Consider the following 22,897-nt stretch of genomic DNA (forward strand, 5'->3'; position numbering starts at 1 on the left):
TAATATTCTACCAGGAGTCGGGAGCTCACGAGCATGTGGTATGATTAAACACAACTCCTAGCCTCAAACAGCCTTCCTTACTGAGAGTTAAAGAGTCAAAGCTCACGATCTTAAATTATTACCCTAGACAGTCTCGCACGACATGCTCAAGTGTGTGGACTTGAAACTAGCATAAAGGGGATCTAGCGAACTCTCTAAGCAAGTCTGACGAAGATGGCAGCCATCACCAGTCAACGGACGGGGGGACGGGGAGGGTGGTCCTGTTAAGAGTTTAATGCAATCATCCAGATAAACTTCAGAGAAGAGGAGAAAAAGAAACGGGCATTATGGAATATGGCTGAGTGGAAAAATCTTAAATTAGGCCAAGGTTTGACCAGGAGGGCTGAGACCAGTCGAGTTAAAATGAACAAAGGCATGGACACAAACTCCTACAGAACTTACATTATACAGTCATATTGTCGTTCTTTCACTCATCCACTTATTCATTCACTCAAGAAATGGAATCCAAATAAGAAACCAGGTGCCATATGAGAAAAGTGATGGCAAATCTGTCCATCCAACTTTGCACTAGATTGCACATGGGGTCATAGTGGTGAATCCAATCTAAATGTTTGTATTTCTACACCTAGTACAGAGCTGACCACACAGGTATCCAATAAATCAATAAATTCCTATCTTCCCACCCTCTCTCTTCACTGCACTATGCACATACCATACAGCAGGTGGGGACTGAGCACAGGAAGAAAAATGCTGCCACATACCTGCCTCTTTTCAACAGTAAGGTAATAGGGAACAGGAGAGGTCAAGGAAATTTCAAGTCAATAAATCAAGTCAACAAATACTTAAGGAACTACTATGAATTTCCGACTTCATTCCAGATGTAGCATTCCATTTTCTGTGCTTAAGAAAAATAAAAGAAAATTTAATAGCCATGATTTTAGTTGGCATAAAAAGACCTGTATTGTTTGCACCCCAAACAGATGGAATTTAACATTCCAAACAGGTCAAGTACGGGATCGTCCCATATGGCTGGGGTTTTTCCACTAGAACAACTACTCTCTGCACAGAAAGTAACAAAGTCGGATGTTAATCACTGGAAAAGACTCCTGACTTTGTTCAAGTTTCTCTCAAGCAACATTTTAGGCCACGACTCTAAAGCTACTGTCTGAACTGCCTGCCTCCAGACTTCTTTTATGGGAGAAAAAGCACCTTATGTAAACCATTACTGTTTTGAAGTTTTCTCTCACTCATTGCTGAACCTAACCCTAAGGTGCAGACAAGGTAACAATGAACTTCTAAAAAAACAATTCTCACTGGAGGGATACACTGTGTAAACCTTAACCCTCAATTCATTCATTCATTCACTCAAGGGGGATGATGGTGGTACAGCTCACCCAACAAAGGATCAGTGAAGTCCAGCTGCACTGACAAACTGCAGGGCGGCGAATGGGACTCAAGTGTGGCCTGTGTCCACAGACCAACAGTCTCCTGGAACTCATAACGTATGCGCTCCATGTTCAAATACTCCATCCACAGATCCTAGAATTGAAGCATAGGACTTGAACTTTCACAGATGAATCATATATTCACATAGGACTTGAACTTTCACAGATGAATCATACATTCACATATAAAATTATATATTTAACTAAAAGGTAGACCAGAAAGTTTCAGCACGAGGTGGTCCATACCAAGTTCTCCAGTGTTAAGAAGGATCATGTTCTAAAATGGATACTAGCAATCTTTGCAGGAGTTTGATTATGCACCAAGAACAGAAAAAATAATTTTAATGGCCCCACCAACTGTATACTTATACACTGTATACAAATACTACTGAGCTAGTAAGTTAAAACCCAGAAATTTTAAAGAGATAGGTAACAAATATATTGAAAATAACTATCTGGATTAGAAAGAATCTGGGCCCTTGGTCCCAATACCAATTTACAGGAATACAGGGGACAGAGAAACATATTAAACCATACTACAACGATCTGCAAAATCCAGACTCTGGGGAAACTCTATGGACAAACTATCCAGTTTCTTCAACAAACTACAGGGGGAAAAAAGAATAAGGGAGGAGTGATAGATCAAACAGACTCATAAGAGCTGTCAACCAATTGCAAAATGAGGATCCTGATTCAACTATAAAAATAAAAATAAAAATTTTATGACATTTATGAGGTAACTGGAAATTTGAACACAACTTCAGTATTTGATACTAAGAAACTGCTCTTGATATTTTTCAGATATAAATGCTATTGGGTTATAATAGTTTTTTAATCCTCATCTTTTGAAATCTTCATGTATCAAATGCTTTCTAGAATTAGTTCCAAAATAATATGGTGAAGGGAGTGAACTGGCTATAGATAAAATTAGACACCCGGTACACAGTGGGCAGGGGGAGAAGGGCATGTGTGCTACGCTATTCTATTTTTCTGTATGATTAAATTAATTATAAAAGGTAAAATAAATAAAATGAGAAAACATAGAAGTTTTAGTATTCTCTTCCTACACTCCAATAAACTATCTTGCATATTTTGAACTACATGCTTCACTTTGATGATCAATACATATTATTAGAATGGGAGACTGTCTTTAATGAAAAGAAATGTCAGCTCTCCATGATCACTAAAAACTGTACCAAGTAGTAGGAAGGTGATCAGCTATGGACTACGGTTTTGTGGATGATTATTTTTTTTCTTTCTGATCTTAAGTGTTTAAAGGATTCCGCTAAACCTACAAATCTCTGGCTTGTAATGGGCACACTGCCATGAAGTCCTAAATCATTACTTCCAAACCAACCATGGCACGAGGCATTCCAGACTCAGGAGAGGAACTCCAAAGTCATCTTGACCACAAGTCTGAAACCTAGAAGCACCAGACAACTGCTGGAGGTGGTGCTGTACCAGTCCCTCCTACTGTGCACACCCATCTCCTTTCAGTGGGGTCACTATCACCTTGTCTGCCTCTGTGCTAAGTAACTGTTGACAGAGGCTAATGATTAAGAATACTGAGAATTAACGATAGGTAAGCAGAGATGTCTCAGAAAACCACAAAAAGACAGAACAACACTAAACATGAACTACAGATAAAAATTGGAGCTATAAAATCAAATGGCAAAGACTTAAAAAAAAGAGAACGGTATTAATTCTGTAGATGATGGGGAGCCAAGATAATTATCAGAGAACCAAGACACTATGACTAATATTTTTAAAAACACTGACCAGTCATCCGCTACACGCAGATTCTTAGATGAGGCCGTGGCGTGTAGAGGACAAAGAGGGATGAACACAGAACTGTGCTCAAAGGATCTCAGTCCATGACTGCCTATTTATTTTTCCTGCTGCTCTGGCTCCGTATTCTCAGCCTTATTTCTCTATGCCTTGGGGCCCTAGCTCCATTCAGTCCTCCTCTCAATCTAGATGCTCTACTACCATTAAACTCGTATTTCCTTGGGAGAAGATATTTGCAAATGACATATCAGATAAAGGGTTAGTATCCAAAATCTATAAAGAACTTATCAAACTCAACACCCAGAAAGCAAACAATCAGTGAAGAAATGGGCAAAAGACACTTTTCCAAAGAAGACATCCAGATGGCAAACAGACACATGAAAAGATGCTCAACATTAGTCATCATCAGAGAAATACAAATCAAAACCACAATGAGGTACCACCTCACACCTATCAGAATGGCTAACATTAACAGCTCAGGTAACAACAGATGTTGGCGGGGATGCAAGACAGAGGAACCCTTTTACACTGCTGGTGGGAATGCAGACTGGTGCAGCCATTCTGGAAAACCGTATAGAAGTTCCTCAAAAAATTAAAAATAGAACTACCCTACAACCCAGCAATTGCACTACTGGTATTTATCCAAAGGATACAGGAGTGCTGATTCGAAGGGGTACATGTTTATAGCAACACTATCAACAATAGCCAAAGTATGGAAAGAGCCCAAATGTTCATCGACTGATGAATGGATAAAGACGATGTGGGGTGTCTATGTATACATATACACACACATACACATACATACAATGGACTATTACTCAGCGATCAAAAAGAATGAAATCTTGCCATTTACAACAACATGGATGGAACTGGAGTGTATTAGGCTAAGCGAAATAAGTCAGTCAGAGAAAGACAAATATCGTATGATTTCACTCATGTAGAATTTAAGAAACAAAACAGATTGGCATAGGGGAAAGGAAACAAAAATAAGAGAAAAACAGAGATGGACAAACCGTAAGAGACTCTTAAATACAAAGAACAAACTAAGGTTGCTGGAGGGAAGGTGAGTGGGGGATGGGCTAAACGGGGGATGGGCATTAAGGAGGGCCCTTGTTGGGATGAGCACTGGGTGTTATATGTAAGTGATGAACCACTAAATTCTACTCCTGAAATCAGTATTGCACCATATGCTACCTTAACGTGGACTTAAGTAAAAAAAACAAACAAAAAAAACATATTTCCTACACTGCCCCACTCCAAAGTTCTAGACCTATGCGTTCCCTCCCTACCAAATGCCCACTACACCGTTCTCCTTGAAGCCCCTGTGGCACCTCCTCTTCCAGTATCCTCTATCTTTGTAAACAGTATCTCTAGTTGCCCACTCTAGAAGTCTGGCTGTCCTTTATATCGAAACAATCCTATGACAGTATCAATCCCACCTGTGTATCTAATCTAAAATTCCTCCTGATCCTACTGATTCTTCTTCAACATATTTTAAATTCACCCATTTATCTAATGACTCACACTATTTTAACGGCTCTCCAAACAAATACTTTGGAACAAATCCAAATTCTTTAGGAAGGCATACATGGCCTTTAACAATGTAACCCCTCTTCACCTATCTGGCATCCTCTGCCCTCCACAGTGGCTGTACCCCAACTGCACCTCCTGAACATGCCAGTGACCCATTTCCATATCAGTAAGTGGATTTAACATTAGATTATGACTGTGACATGTTCGATCACAGATATGCTAAGAGCGACAGTACTGCAGTATCACCTGCTGGTTCTGCATCACTTTTGCTAGCCTGTGAACATCATAATGCTTTGGTAGAGAAGGGATATAGGTATCTCCTTTTTGAAAATTCTCATCTTCTAGCCATAATATATATACATTGAAGAGCCTAAAAGAAAAAAAAAAAAACGTAATTATATAAAATACAAAAAGACATGCAGGCAAATGACGTTTCTTACATGTCTAGGAACACTGTCACTACTACATAAAAGTAAAAAGCACAGAATACAGAAAATGCTTCCAACCACCACCACAGCCCCCAAGAAGCTCACAGGCCAGCAGGGGAGGAGGTCACAAATCCTTACGATCTCATGCGGTAATTGCTACAACAAGGCTGTAAAGAAAGGGCTCTGTGAACTCTATTATTAAATCAGGGGTAAATACAACGTACAGGAAAAAATAACCAGAGAAGGTGATTTTAACACAGACCTAGGATCTGAATTTGGAGCTTTTCTTTCCTGGGCAATCCAGTCGGTGAGCCTCAGTGGTTGGAAAAGGTTAACTAACATTCAAATAAACACATTTTCTATCTTTTAGAGAAGACATTAAAAGCCATCTTAAACTACTACAATGGAAGAACCTGCCAGCTTCAGGCTCAATGACGCTCTCCCGCTTCGAGGAAGCACAAAGAGGATTCAAAGCATGTGTACACCTTGCTCCTATTAAGAAGGAACAGAACAAAGCCCAGCTAAAAAAAGAAAGGAAAAAAAAAATCTCCATTTTCCAGTAGAAACTTTAAAAAAAATTTAATGATGTTTCCTTTGTTTTTACAAGGAACACAGTCCATTGAGCTAAGATCACCGGTATTTTAAGCAGTTGTTTACACCAACAGGTACTAGAGGAATCTGTGGCACCCAAATTGCTGGGTGGGGTCTGGGAGGCGGCATGGCTTGGCTTTGCTCGGTAACATGGAAAACTACCTCCTTCACCTCTGAGGCAGTCTGCGTAGGAACAGAGGCAGGGACAGGACTTTGAGGCTCTCACATGCAAGAGGCCGGTACAGAGCTCTCTCCCAGCTTCTGATGCAGCTAGACGGCTACTTTACCAACATGCCAAAGGAAGGGGGATTTAAGACAGGCGGAAGGGCACATCAAACTTTCTTGGCTGATTTAAACGTTCAAAGATTAAGCCTCCCCATGCGTAAGCCTGGCTAAAAGTAAGTTTTCCTTCAAGAAGCAAGCAAGATGAGGGCAAAAATCATTCCAAAGGCTGAAAGATAGCCCGAAGGGCTTTTAGGTCAAGCAAGCCTGAAGCCTCAGTGCTGGATCAAAACCCTGGGCTTCCTCACCAAGACATTTTGCATTCAGGGCTAATTATCAGAAGCCATTTTTATTAAGTCTTATTTAGAAGACTAATACCTGGTTTACAGAAAGCTTATAAATGAAAGGTAAAGGAACAGCGTGAAAGGGACCAACCTTACTCCAGAGTTCTTAACGTCTGGGGGGGGGACACACATACTGTACCCGATTTTAGAAGCAATTTTGGGTGATTACTAGATCCTACCTTACCCCAGGCAGATTCCTAGAGGTGTTTGGACTTCAGTTAAAGAACCCTGCCTTGCTCATGAATTTCCTTTAAAGAAGTGTCCTAGCAGGCTCTACTAGGTGTTTACCTGCTATGATCAATTGTTTTGGTTTGTTTCTAGTATTACATAGAGAAACAGAGAGGATATCAGCCCTCTGGTTTAAGGCCTTCCATTCGGACTCCGGGCACTTGATAGAGCTAGATCCACACTGCTGACTTTCTTCTCATGAAGAACTTAAAAAGGAAGCATGACGAGATGCAAACCTGGTCACTGCCACCCTCCACATCCTATCGGGGCCGAGAGAACAGCACCCGGCAGTCTGTAACACAGATAACTGTTCCGGCACAGTACCTGTGCTGCAAACCACAGCATAAATGGCTAAATAACCATGTCGCACCTCACGAGCTCCGTGTGCAGCTCTGGGGAAGTCAGGTAACCAGGGGTGCCAGCCTGGCCAGCAGGTGGCCCTTCACTGCCCTCTGCTGGAACGCGGAGGGCCTTGCTCGCAGCATGGTGGAAGTCGGCCACCTCAGTCAGGCGCCTCTTCATTTCTCTCAACAAACTGGTATGAGCAGGGCTTTGAAAAAACCTTTTTCCAATACAACCATCTATGGGTAACCTTAAAAAATATAAGCATAGATTACAAGATCAACACAACATGATCTATGTGGCACAAAATCACAATCAATTAACAAGTCAATGGTTATAAATATCCCACACTGAATTAATACCTATTATTCTACCTCAATGGTTAGTATGCAGCTCCAACAACACGGTATATATGAAAGCAGTTTTAAAAAGAATGAAATACTACACAAATTTAAGGTATTACCACCACTTAGCGGTGACTGAATAAAGACAGTCTCTGCTCTAGAAGAACTTACAATCTGGTAGAAAACAGAAGTGCCCAATAACCAACATCCGTATGTTCCGATGGACGGAGTTAAGGGAGTGAGGGTGAGCTAGGAATTGGGCTGGAGTCAGAGAATATGGTCGGGAACAGTGGACAGTTCCAGCCGACCAGAGTCCCTTCAGACCCAGTGGAAATGGCAGATACCTCCCAGCCCAAGGGCTGCCGGGCACAGCCAGGCCTTTGTTCACACCTGTCATGCCCATCAGCAGTCCGCCTGGACGGGCTCCCAAGAGTCACACAAGCAGCCTGTGTGGAGCAGTTTCCCTCCCTTTGCAGCTCTAGAGGCTCTACGCTACACCTTGCCTGGTTCCAGGTATCTGGAACTGTCTTCACCCCATTGGGTACAGGGGATGGCAAAGAAAGAGCTGCCATAAGATACCCTAAACTCAAAAATGGTCTAGTCTAGTAAGTGTGAAACAGGGGACAGAGGGACACTGCTAGTCGTAGGTCAAAGAACGGTTCTAACTTACAGGCCACGGCGGAGGACACAGAGCATCAGAGCAGTGCCAAGTCAAGAACAGGTTTACAGACACTTACAACAACACAGGGTACCATACCCATATTGCGGTCCTGGGCGGTGAAGATACAGGAGGAAGAACTTCTGCCAGATGAGAGGCAGAAGAGGGTGATCAGAAGGCGTGACAAGGGCCTGGTGGGCCCAGCGATAAATCAGCAGCCTCTGGAGGGACGGGACGATGGGGAGCTTCAGCTGGGCCTGGGCTTTCTACAAAAGAGGAGGGCCCTTGAGCAACCATGACATGATCGCAGTTCCAAACAATCTGCTCTTTGTAAGTGATCCAAATGAAAACACTGAACGTTTTGTTTTCAATTCAGTAAGTAAAACAAGTCATAGAACCTTGACCTTTCCGACCCACTAACTAATACTTTAACCTCCTTGGTAGCAAAACATATGGGGCAGGGGTTTTTTTTCCATCAAAACATTTCCCAGGACCCCAGATTGAAATGTGTCTTACACATCACCTAGTCTTATCTCATTTCTGTGCCTCTCCAGGCCTTTGCACATAAAACGCCACAGTGGAAGGGAGCAGAATGATAGGAAAACCAAAAGCCAGTTTTACTGCCAAACATTATCAATCTCTTAAAAACTGAGATCTGAAAAGGACTTTCCAGAATGATAAACTCCATGACAGGCTCTGAAACCTAAAAGCAAAATCTGTATTATAAGACCCTGAAATAGGTCTTACATTCTAAAGCTTTATCCCAGTGTTCTTTCGCTTCAGTGAGCCTACAGATCAGCTAGGGAGTTTTTAAAACAAATTCCTGGTCCCACTCCACACTTAGAAACTCAGAATCTCGAAAGTTTGGATCCAGGAATCTGATTTTTAACAAGCTCTCCGGGGGACTAAGGCACATGAGACACACTGGAAATCGCTATAAAACAATGGCAATCCCCTCCACACACGCAAAAACACAGCCTCCAATCATTACGATGTGGCTCTTCGTGCTAAATAAACCTTGGAAAGAAGGATGCGCTTCAGTTATACAGTTTTAAGCACTGGTTTGGACACTGTGCTTTCTAAACATTTACAACGAAAGAAAACGGAGAAATTTAAAAGCTATAGATAAATCTATCAGAGAACCACCTTCTCCCACTCAAATGCAGAACTGCTATTTGCACCTTCAGAGCTTGGTCAGGGGTAAAAGCAGTGTTTATAACCAATTCCCCTTCAACGACCCTTCGGAGCTGGGAGTCTTCTTCAAAGATGGATTCCATGTTCAGTACTGTCCAGGCGAACCAGACCTACAATGACAGCAGGTTAAGAGCGAGGGGAATGAGCAGCTCACTCAGACCAAATACATCCCGATAGTCTACAAATTAACATCTTTTCTACCAGATATCTCAATCAACAAGTATTTATAATTTCCAAAATTAACAGAGTTTTATACCTACCTCTGTTCTTGTCACAGATATAAACTTAGATAAAAAAGATCATTGAAAAATGCTGAATTCCTTTGGAAAAGCTACTTCAGTAAAAGAAAATGTTTGTTCATGCAACATGCAGGTTCTGTATGCACAAGGACAGGAAAGACGGCCAGACATGAGCTCTGCCCTTAGGAAGTTTTCCATCTCAGGGGCACCTGGGTGGCTCAGTGTCTTGAGCGTCTGACTTCAACTGAGGTCATGATCTCACAGTTCGTGGGTTCAAGCCCTGCATCGGGCTCTGTGTTCACAGCTCAGAGCCTGGAGCCTGCTTTGGATTCTATGTCTCCCCCTCTTTCTGCTCTTCCCACACTCGTGCTCTGTCTCTCTCTCTCTCTCTCTCTCTCTCAAAAATATAAAAATAAATGTTAAAAAAAATTTTTTTTTTAATTTTCCATCTCGTATACAGGAGACAAAACTAATATATAAGTAATCACAATGTGAAGTGAGAGGTGGTGAGTACTGAATCAGGAGTCCAGTGCTCTGGGAAGCCAGCAGAGGGAGGGCGGGATCACAGAGGCGGACATATCAGAGACGGCTCTGTGTGGAGAATGGAGGCAACGGATGCCTGGCAAGAGGACCAGTGAGGAAAAGGCAAAGAGGTGGAAACACATGGGACACGGTAGGTAACAGCAAGGAGTGTGTTTCGGCTGGATCACGAGAGTTAAGAGGAAGAGCGGGAGGGAAGACTATGATGGGAGGCTGAAGGATGTCGCTGCTGGTTTATGTGATGGATCATGGCCATAATTCGACACTCACAGTCGGAGAGGTGGTAGTCATGAAGAAAGCGCTGCTGCGGCCGCTATCGCTGACAAGAGCGGCCAACGCCTCGTGTGCACCGTGTGACGTACTAAGCCCGGCTCTAAAAGTACATCCCGTGCAGGTGCACTCACTACTGCCAGCACCCAGCTGAGGAAGCTGAGGACGTTGAGGTAAGCCCTGCCCAAGGCACAGGGCTAACAAACATCAGAACCGAGTGTGCACCCCGGGCGGCCTGGCTCCAGCATCCACCCTCAACCGTGCTGCCGGGCAGGCTCTACAGCCGGGCAGACCAGGACTGACCACCAGTGGTCTGATTCTGAGCCAGCTGCTTGGCTCCATTCAACCTCAGTTAAGCCCTCGGTGAAACGGAACAGCAACAGCACAACCTCAGGAGAGGGCCGCTGCGAGGATTAAACGAACGAGGGTTCTTACACGTGCCAAGGGCTAAATGAGCATTATTTAAAGCTGCTAGCAATACATTAGTAAAGATGAGAACATTAAAAGTTCGCAAAGATTACCAACGGTCCACAAGGGTTTTCCTACCTGAGTAGGCGTGGCCAAGCCCTCCACGAAGGAAGGAGTGATGTTGCCAGCCACGATCCAGCTCACCAAAGAAGAGAGCAGACTCCGGTCACAGTGGTAACCCAAAGCATTCTATACAGGGGACAGGATGTGGAACAGAGAGAGAAGGCTTTTAAAAAACCTTATCAATGACCTTTTCAAGCATATCAGCAATTATCTTACTGTGATGGTAGATTCTGGTAAGACACAGATTTCATAATTAGTCCACCAGCAGTGAGAGCCACAGGCAGCGTATTATAGCCAAATATCATGAGCAAGGCTCCTCCTGGGGGGTCCTTTCCTTTAGCTTCCCTGGAATCTGCATTAGCAGACTGTGGTTACTGAGATCAGGTACCAAGAAGACCAAGCTTAAAAAGGCAGTGGCCCCAGAATAGTACTGAGAACTGTGCATTTGGGGGAGCATCCTGGGAAGGCTACTATCTAGACAATGACCGAAAGACAAATTCTCTAGGAGGTTTACCTTATGTTGCTGGTAGAGCAACTTCTGCACACAGTCTTCCTGCATCAGCTGAAAAGCTGTTTTACACAAGTGGTCCATGAGGAAGAGGATGGGTTGTTCTCGGTACCAAAGATGCTGGCTTATTAGAGCCTGAACCCAGAACTCCAACACGGCAACGGGGCCCACTTCATTGGGCTGGGTGCTTACGGATACGTGGGCCTACGGAGAAAGCGCTCAAGTGATGTGGAAGTAAGAGTCAGGCTCCCACTTTCAAAACACCAGCAAAATGACTACCTCCACTACAAAGCCCAAATCTGCGATGTTCTTGGCCAAAAGCACTGTGCCAAGTGCTTTGAAATGACCAACATTCAGATGTGCTAACCCTAGGGTGCTTGATTGGGAAGGTGGGCAAGGGTGTATTTAGGGGCTTCCTGGGGGCCTGACCTGGATCATGCTGTTGAGAAGCTTCACGTTGTCCCCATGGCTGGCTCCTGTCAGGTGCTGTGCCACCTTGTGGGTGACCTGCTGTGTGACACCCTGAGGGACGCCACTGTCCAAGTGTAGGAACAGAAGGAGGTGTGACAGAAACCTGCCAAGAACACAAGACAATGCATTTGACCTTCCAATCAGAAGTCAACAAAATTTCCAGTGGCTAATTACTTAGGAGGAAACAGAAAAACATGAAATTGGTCCCATTTTTAGGCCAAAGCTCTATTTAGGATTTTCAATAAATCTTTAAGAACTTCAGAAAAATGAAGTTTTCAAATTTAAGGTGGGTTAAAAGGAATTCTATCTACCTGCAGAAGTATAGAGAACAGATAGATCCCAAGACACACAAACACGTACCAGTTCAAGAGCATTAGAGGAACACCACCCCAAGTGCCCCTTTACCCCCTCCCCACTCACTAACAAATGCCAAGATGTTTGTAAAATCATCCCACAATCTTGTACTGGAAGTCAACTTCCTACAAGGTGGTAGAAGGGGCACAAGGGGGATCCCACCACAATCAGTCAGGAAGTGCCCTCAGTTCCTGGGATTCCAGCTCCCTCCTCTCTCTGCTTCTGCTGGATTTTCCGCCTGAAACATTCCCCCACACCTAACCTACCAAACTTCTACTCACTCCCCACACCTCATCTACAATGTTCTTTCCTCAGAGGATACTTTGCGAGCCTTCCTGCCATCTAAAACACAGCTAACCTGTTAACCTCTCTCGTGGCACCCTGTTCTTTTCCTCCATGGGCCTTAAAATTGGCAACTGCATCCTGAGGACGTGATCACTTCCTACGTGTCTGAGGGCAACGGCCGGCCTGCTTCCCTCCCCGCTGTACAGGCAGCGGCAGCACACAGCGCAAATTGATAAGCAGTTGTTATTGGTGAATGAACACCCTTCCCATTTCACAGGAGACACAGTGCAGGCCCAATTGAGGCCCAAACCCTAGTCAAGAGGAAAAGGGAGGGCGGGAAAGGTACCAATGAAGTGCTGTACAAGTTCAGAGGACAGAGCCAGTGCAGGCATTAGAGGGGCCTGGGAGAGATACAGAGAGGAAGTATTTGAAACACAGCCTAGAAAGAGTCATCGTTACTCAAAATTTAACGATTAGAGAAAAAAATATAGAAGCCATTCAATCTAATTTTAAAATATCTTTTAAAAATCTAAAAACAATTTACTAAAATGTGCCAGCCATTGTACTTTATATCACTTAACCCTTACACCCAGCCTGTATGCGAGGTGTATCAGCCCATTATGCAAATGAAGAAACAGAGGCCCTGCAAAGTCAAGGAATTCACCTGTGCTCACACTTCTCGAGGCCCCAGCCAGGTGCTCTCTACCCTGCTCCCCAACTGGCAGTTCTCTTTCCTTCTCTATGCCTTCACTATTTCCCAGCCTGGCCCCTCCAGACCTTCTTTTTACCCCCTACCCATAGTGAAAAAGCCCCACCCTGCCCACCCTGTCCTCCCCACTGGCCCAACACCTACATGCACTTCAAAACTCAACTAGAAACTCACCTCTTCCATAAAGTCATATGTTTCAGCCATCTGTTGCTTTTGTTCACTGAGCATCTTCTCTCTCTCTCTCTCTCTCTCTCTCTCCCTTCTGCTAACTGCACATCCTTTCATTAAGGGAGCTGTCCACCCTCCCCCCCTCCCCCACTCAACTGCCAATTCTGGGAGGGAGGGGCCCTCAAAACAGAATCCCTATACCCTCCTCTTAGGACTAGTCAATACCACCCAGAACAGTGACAGGCTGAGAGAGAACACATGACTAGGTCAGACCAATCAGGGATCATTACAAGGAACAATGATACAGAAAACATTGGCCCTTCCCACAGGGTAGTACTTAGTTCTCTTTATAGCCACACACTTTCATTCCCCTGCAAAAAAGCACACCTGCAGTGGAAAAACTGAAAAGAGAGGCGGGGCCAAGGGACCTGGGAAGGAGGATAAGAGAAAAACAGAGAAACACTAATCCAGGGTCTCTCATTTTAGGCTGGCTAATTCTTTACTGTGAGGGGCTCTCTTATGTACTGCAGGACGTTCAGCACTACCCCTGGCCTCTATCCACCGGATACCAGTAGCAGACTCCCCCAGTCGCCCCCTCAACCATCCCCTTGCCCAACCATCCACTGCCTCCCGCTCCCCACCAGGATGTGACCACCAAAATCATTTGGAGACATTACCAAATGTCCCAAGGGTCAAAATCACCCCTGACTGAGAATTACCACTTTAGAATGACCTGATGTTATCATGAGCCCTTTTCCCAATCACATGAGCCAAAACATTCCCTTCTTGATGAAACCAGCATGCACCGGGTTTTTATCATGTGCAATTAAGAGTCTTGATTAACACCCCATCCTTAATTCTTTTTTTTTTTTAATTTATTTTTTTTAACGTTTATTTAGTTTTGAGACAGAGAGAGACAGATCATGAACGGGGGAGGGTCAGAGAGAGAGGGAGACACAGAATCTGAAACAGGCTCCAGGCTCTGAGCGGTCAGCACAGAGCCTGACGCGGGGCTCGAACTCACGGACCGCGAGATCATGACCTGAGCTGAAGTCGGACGCTTAACCGACTGAGCCACCCAGGCGCCCCGCTATTCTTAATTCCCTCCCTCCCAAGCAGCTATTTCTTTTACCCTAAATTCCATATACTTTTACCACACAACGCGAATGCAATCTATACACCACAGCATGCATGGCCTTGCCAATAATACTTTGCTTCATAAGTTTTGTAATTACCTCAAAAGTCTTGTTTTCTCAACAAGATTATGTATGTCTCATGTGATGAGCACCTTCCTATACATCTTATCTGTTTGTAATACTACAGACAATTAACAGCAATGTGTTCTGCTACTGTTACAATGGCAAAGCCATTTGCTGCTCAGTGTCAGAAGCACTATTCCCAGGTTTCATGGAAACTTCCCTTTCAACTGCTAATAAGCTATAAGCCATCTAAAATTAAATGAGAAATGGAAATATCTTTCATGATAATAAAACAAGAATCATTATAAGAGTCACTGTTTATCAAACTCATTCTAAACTAGGCAGGAAGTTTTCTGCCTCATAAAAAAATACACCAGTGAATTATATCATTCCCTCTTTTACTTGCAAGCAGTCATCTGTACTCCCCATTTCTACTTACTGCTCATTCTTCAGAAGGTAATACTGGCAAGGGTAGAACAAAGGCAGGATCTTATCCAGGACATGAACCACTGTTCGCAAATGCCTCGACTGGACCAGAATTCCCAACAGTGGGATGCCTTCTGCACAGAACTTCTCAATGCTATGGAAAGAGACAAAGGCAATGAGCATGCAAGGCAGCCGGCTCAGAAAATGACGTTCTTCCAGTGAGCCATCAGCCTACTTGCTACCCAATTGATCTCAGGTCTCCAGCACATTTCTGCACCACCAAACTTAGCCCAGGAATACTAGCATCAGAGCTCTGGAGCACAAAGGAACTTAAGTTTCATCCATATGCTCATTTTACACGTGAGAAAGGTGAAGTATCGTGCCCAAATTCACATAATTTCCTAATGGAGGGCCAAAATGAGAACCCAGGTTTGCAAATTTCCAGTCCACAGCACTTTGCCACTACCCTACTTTGCTTCCCAAATGGTGCTTCTTCTAAGAGCCGTGGGGCTCTCACTGTCTGCATATTCCCACAAGGCAGCAGAGCAAAGAGAAGATTCAAAAGTGAGTTCATTCTGTTAGTATAAAATGGCAAAGTTCTTCTGAAACCAATTTGCATAAAAATTTACTCTTTGACGCACTTCAGAAAATCTATCTTTAAGAAATAATCTCAAATGCAGAGGAACATATGACAGATGAGCCATGTAAAAGATGGACTTTTCAAAATTGTTTAAAATCACAAACTCAGAAGCACACATGATTTATGTAAATTTTGGAAAAATGCATTCAATGCGAATATTATTACATTATTTAAAAATAATGTATACCAGGGGTGCCTGGGTGGCTCAGTCAGTTGAGCATCTGATGTCAGCTTACTTAGCTCATAATCTCATGGTTCATGAGCTGAGCCCCACATCAGGCTCACTGCTGTAGGCACAGAGACCGCTTTGGATCCTCTGCCTTCCCCCCCTGCCCCTCCCCCACTTGTGCACATGCACTCTCTCTCTCAAAAATAAATATTAAAAAACAAAACAAAACAATGTTTCATTAGGGTGAGAAAGATTCTGGGTGATTTCTTTGACTATTGTTCTCTGTATTCTGTGATGTTATATTCGTATACAACTTATACTGCTGCATACTCTGAACCCAACCCTAAGCACGTTCAAAAGATTGTTAAGTTAATTCTAGTATGCATACATCCCAGACGTCTGGGATTGGTGGATGCAATTCAGCCCCAAAGAGAAACTCTTTATTCCCACCTTCACTCCATTCAGGATTTGGTAATCAGCACCAAACAAATACTTATGTTTGGAGAAGACACACAGTCTTATCAGTGAGTAAAGGAACTACAGTCCCAGAATGAATAGAAGAAACAAGAAGAATCATGAAACGATTGAGTTCAGAACACTACACTCTGAATCCACACGCCAGACATATGCTAAACGTGTTCAGTGAATTAGAACTCACTTAAGGCTCATAAAGTAAGTCCAGTACTATTATTATTCCCATTTTATAGATGAGGTTCCTGAGGTACAGGACCCTGAGAATGATACAAGGGCTATCGGAAAAGATGTAGAGTGCCTCCCAAAGTGCTTAATTAAGATCTCTCCTCGTCCCAGTGGATCACTTCTACCCTCTTTTACCTGACTTTCAAATCTGTCCATCACTAGTCCTACTGACCTACTTGATCACCTCCATTCACTACCATGAAGCGTGGGCTTCGGTCAGGAGCATTTCCTCATCACTCCTCACTCTTCCCCCTCCCCACTCAGACACCTGGTGCTCCTTCCCACGTTCATGCTTGAATCAAATATATACTAGTTCAAGTTCTGGAGATACACTGATGAAAGGACGACGCCCCTGCCTTCAAAGAGCACACAGTGCATGAGAAGAGCGAGAGAGACGATTACACTACAATACAGTAAGGGCTCTGCTCAGAGCGCACAGGTGCTATGGGGGAGTGGATGGTCCGAGCCTGAATCTTCAACAAGTGGGCACTAGTCACCTGGCAAGGGTGAGCGTCACCACTCTGCCCCCTAGCCTCGGACGCCTTCTCTACTTAAGACTCCTCTCCAAAGCTTAGCTCCTCCACGCAGGCATCCTGCCCTAATGATCTCTCCTTCCTTTAAATTCCTTCTGCTCATACTCTTGAGTGGTTCCCAATCCAGGCTGTACATCAGAATAATCTGGACAACGGCCCCAGACTAATTAGATCAGGACTCTCACACTCTTCTCTGCACAGGGAGCTTCAGAATCACTCCAAACGTGACTCTGAAGGGCAGCAAGAACGGAGAAGCACTGCTCTACACCTCTCATCCAGCCCACGGTCACGTCTTTAGTGCTGCCAATTGATTCCATCTACCATCTCCACTAAACTGTCAACAGCCTGAAGGCCACTAACAATCCTGTCTCTCTCCCACTTCTTGGCACAAGGCTGAACATAAACAGCTAATAGCACAACTGGCATCCTACTGAAAATATATGTAATGTGGAACAAGATGTTGAAATTGGAATGGTAAAAAGGTATTACAGTGAGTCTAAAATGAAAGAACCAGAAAGCATGTAGGTGAAAGAAATTTTAGAAAAAAAGAGGCTAAAAAAAATTAACACACTGTGGGAAAATGGTCTCTGGGGGGAAAAAAAGGATTTTTAACCAACTAAGAATTCATTCATTTACTTACTGCACCAGTTACCTATTGCACCAGCTATAGCCTTCAGCACTGGGATAAAATGGTAACACAAGACAACCACGGCTCCTGAGGTTAGGACCTCACACATGATCCCTGAGAAGACTGAACAGAAAACTACCACTCAGTGTAGAAGAGACAGAGATCGCCCTAGGCTCATACCAGAGAAGCACGTGACCTGAGCAGGCATTTCATTCCCCTGGGCAGGTTTAGCCCTCTAACTGAGAAGCCGAAGTTGGGCTGCCATCACTTTAAACAAAATTCAGTAGAGATGACTAATTATTTTTATATTGTCACTATTCCAAGGAAGACAAAACATCTAGCGCTAACGTGAACATTGTCCTCTGGGTGACAGGTATACTCTCTCCGTAATGTATGAGATGATTTTCTGGTACAAATCTGTCTTATATGAATTTGGGCAGCATTTCCCCTACATAAGCCATTAATAAGGCTTATAATTTGGTCCTGATTGCCCTTAGATAGGTTTGATGGAGGCCCCAGACCTTGGGATGTGAAAAATGAAATCCAGAATCACTGACTACAAGGTTCAGCAACCCTAGGGGTTCAGCCCAAACACTGTACCTGTGGCCCACAGCCGTCATAGCTAAGGCCAGATAACAGCCGATGGGCATGCCCGCCTTAACAGCCTTCAAGAGAGGATGAAACGTGGGTGACTCTGTCATGTCAGGCACAGTGCTGGAGAAGGGAACAGTTGGACAATTCTGCTGTATTCCATAATCATTTTTGTGCAGTTTTAACCTCAAGATCAAGTTCCAGGCCCACTGGTTAAATGAGGTCTCAGGTGTCTCTCCATATCGAACAATACTGGCCAAATATGAAACCTAAAACAATTATTTATTTTAAACCACATTAGTCACATACAAATTAAATCAGTAAGCTCACCCGCCCATTTGCTTTTGTGATCAGCAACAACCTCAAAAGAGAGGACACACTACTTACCAGTACTCAGTTTGGAGCACTCAATTACAGCAATTTCTCACAACTGACCACTTCTGCTTACTCACTAGTCTCTTTGTGCATCTGATCTGAGTCAGCACAAGCAAAGGAGTAATAATACAAAAGTTGGTGCACAACTCATGGAGTGATGATAAATAAGTTTTAACAACCAGTTGGAGTGTGGGAGATCCTTTACAGGGTTTGTCAATTTTGTCAGTGTGAAAACTCCCACCATGGTCAGTTTCAAGCTACCAACAGGTCAACAATCTAGTTTGAAAAGTTCCCGAAAATTTAACATTCAGCTCTCCGGAGCCAGGACATGCCAGCTCCAGGTCAAGTCAAATGCCACAGTATTAAAATGGTCACATGTAGGCCACTTCTCAAAGAAAAAAATCTTCATCCAACCACAGAATTCAATTTCAGTATCTTAAGTTGCCAGAAATGTTCTTAGGCAACCTAAGGGTAAACACTGTAGCTGTATCCACCCAAATCATTTATAATAAAGATATTCTCAATATATAAGAGAAGGAAATACCTGCTTCATACTTTCAGAAAGAAGCCCAGCATACGGCTTCTGTGCAAGGTATTTCTGGTACGCTTCAAGAATCATTAAAGCCACTTCAGCATGGACTGCTTGATCCAGATGAAGGGTACCCTTTTAAAGAGAAAAATCATCATAAACATGCCATCTTGATTTTTTTAACATACCTTTGAACAAAAGGACTAGGAAGGACAGTAAAAAAAGCATCTTGGATCCTCAACTTTCCAAAAATTACATCACCTAACAATGAAGTTACAAAATGGCAACAGGAAAAAACACGGAAATCTTAAAGAACCATTACGTTGTACTTAAATAGTCTGAGTCATCCCAGACCCTCATATAAAAGGTATCTTTGAATGTAACTCCCCCACTCCTACCCTAGAAGCTCCATGAAGACTATAGGTCACAAGTTTAAGGGCACTGCCACAAACCGGGAAGATGTTTATTATTAAACAAAAGGATACTTAATAAATTAAGTCTATATCCCCTTTCCTCATTTTCTCATCAGTGAAAATATAGAAGATACTCAACAACACAAATAAAATATTCCTTTAGGAGCCTGAAGTTGCCTATAGAATTTCCCATCCAATCTTCCTTTGCAACCTGAAGAAACACATTCCTGGGGCACCTGAGTGGCTCAGCTGGTTTAAGCATCCAACTCTTGATTTTGGCTCGGGTCATGACCTCACAGTTTGTGACATGGAGCCCCGTGTCGGGATCCACAGTGACAGCAAGGAGCCTGCTTGGGATTCTCTCTCTCCCACTCTTTGCCCCTCCCCGGCTTGTGCACTCTCTCTCAAAAATAAATAATAAATAAACTTAAAAAAAAAAAAAAAAAAGAAATAAAGAAATATATCCCTAATCCTCTCACGAATCTTCTAATGAAGGATCATGGAGACTCTCGTAGGGAAGTTCATGCAGCCTGCTAGGAGAGGGAGGACTAGGGGCTTCTATTCACAAGTCAGAGAACACGAGGATGGAAAAGAGGGGTCTACAGCTCTCACTTGGAGTGGGGGAAGCCCTGGATGAACCCATGGGCAGACCCAGGTGGTCAGGGACACTCTGGAAGAAAAGCTCCCTGGCTCCAGTTTTCTCATCTGTACAACGGGGTCAAGTTCGTGCAAAACACACAAGATGGCTGTGACAACCAAATGATTTGTTCAGAAAAAAGGTGGCAGACTGTTAGACAGGGCTGAGTTCTCTCCCATTTTCCCTTTAAAATGTTGAAACATTTTGACCTAGGAACTAACACGTAAGGCCTAGAGTAAAGAGGAAGGAAAGTTTTAATGGTCAAAATCATGGACATGGCATCTTTAGAGACATTATACATAGCAAACTCTTAATAATAAAAACTATTAATAACATTAATAAACTATGATTAATAAAAACTACCATCACTGAGTACTGAGAAATGTTTATGTTTTGAGGAAATGTTTCTCTAAAATTGATGTGTAGAACCTCCAGTATCTAGAGAGTGGTTTTGATACACATACCTGTTCACCAAATCCCCAATTTAGTCCTTCTAGAATAACACAGGCCAACTTATTCTTCACCATTGTCAGGTTATAATTCAATAACCAGTCCCGAATCACGGCTATCTCAGAGGCAGAAGGTCGCCAGAGATACAGAGGCAGTTCTTTAAACAAGTATAAAGAAACCTTATTTAAAAGAAAATGATGGTAATTAAGATCAAAACTTAAGAAACAATCCGGAATTACTACAATATATTATTAAACTGCCTGCAAAATTTTTTTTCCAAAAGGAAGTGGGGTTTTGTTTGATTTTTAGACAAATGAAATGGACATCATGGACAACCAAAGGAAACAAATATTAAAACCAATGATACACCAAAAGCACATTTTGCTACCCTGTGTAAAGGTCAATCTTTTATTACGTATAATTTGGTATACTTCCATTTAATAAAACCACCATACCAAGACCCAAATTTAAAGCCATAATAAACGAGGAACAGTCATTCATTTTACAAAAAGATTTAGCGCTTTAAATAATTATTTAAATAAACAAAAAACTGGTAGTTGTCAGAGCAGAAGAGGGGAGAATAGTAGGGGTAAATAGAATAGAGGGGAGAATAGAAAGGTAAAGGAGATTAAAAGTATAAAACTGGTACAAACTTCCAGTTATAAAATAAATAAATCACAGCGATGAGAAGTACAGTATAGTAATTACAGTCAATGACACTGTAGTAACTTTGTACAGTGACAGATGGTAACTACACTTATTGTGGTAAGCATTTCGTAAAGTATATCATCGCCAAATCACTATGTTGTACACTTGAAATGAATATGATATTGCACGTCAACTACACTTCAGTAAAAAAATTATTATTTCTTTTCTGGCATCTAAAAAGATATTTCTGTTAGCTCCCAAGCAATCTGGGGAGGAGGGACAAGGAGTGAACAGAGGTAAAAATGAAAGAAGATTAACCAAGAGTTGGTAACTGTTGAAAGTAGATGATGGGCACACAGGGATTCATTTCCTATTCTCCCTTTTATATATATTTGACAGATTCTATAATAAAAAGTTTTTAAAATCCTGTTTACAAGAAGTCTATAGCATCACTTTTTGAATAACCTATCGATGTGTGCAAATTAAGATAAATCTGGGGTCACTCAATAGTTTGCTTTAAGGGAGACTGATCAGAAGAGCAATTCATTTTATATTGTCTAGAACAGTGCTATCCAATGGAAATACAATGTAAGCCACATACATAATTTTAATTTTTCTACTAGCCACATATTTTAAAAGTAAAACAAGTGAAATTAATATATTTCATTTAATCTAATATGTCCAATACATTATCAACATGTGATCATCATACAAAACTATTGAGATACGCTACATACTTTTTGTTCACACTAAATCCTTGAAACCCAGTGAGTACTTTACACTTACAATACATCTCAATTTGGACTAGCCACCTTTCAAGGACTCTACAGTTGCATGTACCTAGTGGCTACTATATTGGACAACACAGATCTAGAACATGCATACTAGTACTTTTCAGGTTCTGCACTGCTCCCAATGAGAGGCAAAACAAAATGGGAAAGAACAGTAGAAAGAATGAATTTTAAAGAAGCCTTTCCTGGGGTGCCAGGGTGGCTCAGTCGGCTAAGTGTCCGACTTTGGCTCAGGTCATGATCTCGCAGTCTGTGAGTTCAAGCCCCGCATCAGGCTCTGTGCTGAGAGCTCAGAGCCTTGGAGCCTGCTTCTGATTCTGTGTCTTCCTCTCTCTCTGCTCCTCCCCCACTCATGTTCTATCTTTCTCCTTTAAGAGTAAATAAACACACAAAAAAAATTTTTTTTAATTTAAAAAAAAATTACCAAAACAAATCTATCGATACATACAAAGAGTAACACATGATGATCAAGTGGCTTTTATTCCAGAAAGCAGTAACAGTTCAACATTTGAAAACTAGGGCAGTTTAGAGCCCACAGATCATTCCTACACTCTGGGGCTAGTTCTAATTCCTGATTATCCCAAGGTAACAGCAAAAATATTCAAAGCCATCATATTCATCTGAAGGCACAGAAGGTTTGAACAAGTTCCTCCAAAAACGTCAGCAAGTTCACAAAGCATTAAGGAACTACAGGTATAAACAGAGAATGGAGGCACCTTTTAGAAGATATGCTCTAAAAAACATTATGCTTCCAATTTTTATACTTAAAGTCAAGCATACCTCTGGGCCAGTTTACTAGAAGTATTATGAGCAAATTTAAAATGTAAGTGGGTGTATGTTAGCCAACTTGACAATAAATTATATTAAAAATAAATAAATGAAATGAAATAAAATTCATCCATATGGAAAATTAAATTAAATTAAATGTAAAATGCAAGTGTGGCCAAAACCAGACAGCCACTTAAGAGAAAATGGTG

At 42.5% G+C, this 22,897-nt stretch overlaps 1 protein-coding gene across 1 annotated transcript in view; it reads right to left on the reverse strand.

Moving 5' to 3' along the window:
* The window catches only part of EPG5 (ectopic P-granules 5 autophagy tethering factor), a 107,709-nt gene that overhangs the window by 50,213 nt on the left and 34,599 nt on the right, over positions 1-22,897 (reverse strand). The window contains exons 14-25 of the mRNA XM_015070006.3: positions 20,496-20,660; positions 18,997-19,116; positions 18,087-18,346; positions 14,831-14,971; positions 11,635-11,779; positions 11,212-11,409; positions 10,713-10,823; positions 9,105-9,227; positions 8,023-8,189; positions 6,950-7,171; positions 5,013-5,136; positions 1,395-1,539 (exon numbers count right to left, since the gene is read on the reverse strand). Coding sequence (XP_014925492.1) covers positions 1,395-1,539; positions 5,013-5,136; positions 6,950-7,171; positions 8,023-8,189; positions 9,105-9,227; positions 10,713-10,823; positions 11,212-11,409; positions 11,635-11,779; positions 14,831-14,971; positions 18,087-18,346; positions 18,997-19,116; positions 20,496-20,660 — 1,921 coding nt within the window. The remainder of the gene's footprint in view (positions 1-1,394; positions 1,540-5,012; positions 5,137-6,949; positions 7,172-8,022; positions 8,190-9,104; positions 9,228-10,712; positions 10,824-11,211; positions 11,410-11,634; positions 11,780-14,830; positions 14,972-18,086; positions 18,347-18,996; positions 19,117-20,495; positions 20,661-22,897) is intronic.

The sequence above is a fragment of the Acinonyx jubatus genome, chromosome D3 (genome assembly GCF_027475565.1).
Source record: "Acinonyx jubatus isolate Ajub_Pintada_27869175 chromosome D3, VMU_Ajub_asm_v1.0, whole genome shotgun sequence".
NCBI classification, from domain to species: domain Eukaryota; kingdom Metazoa; phylum Chordata; class Mammalia; order Carnivora; family Felidae; genus Acinonyx; species Acinonyx jubatus.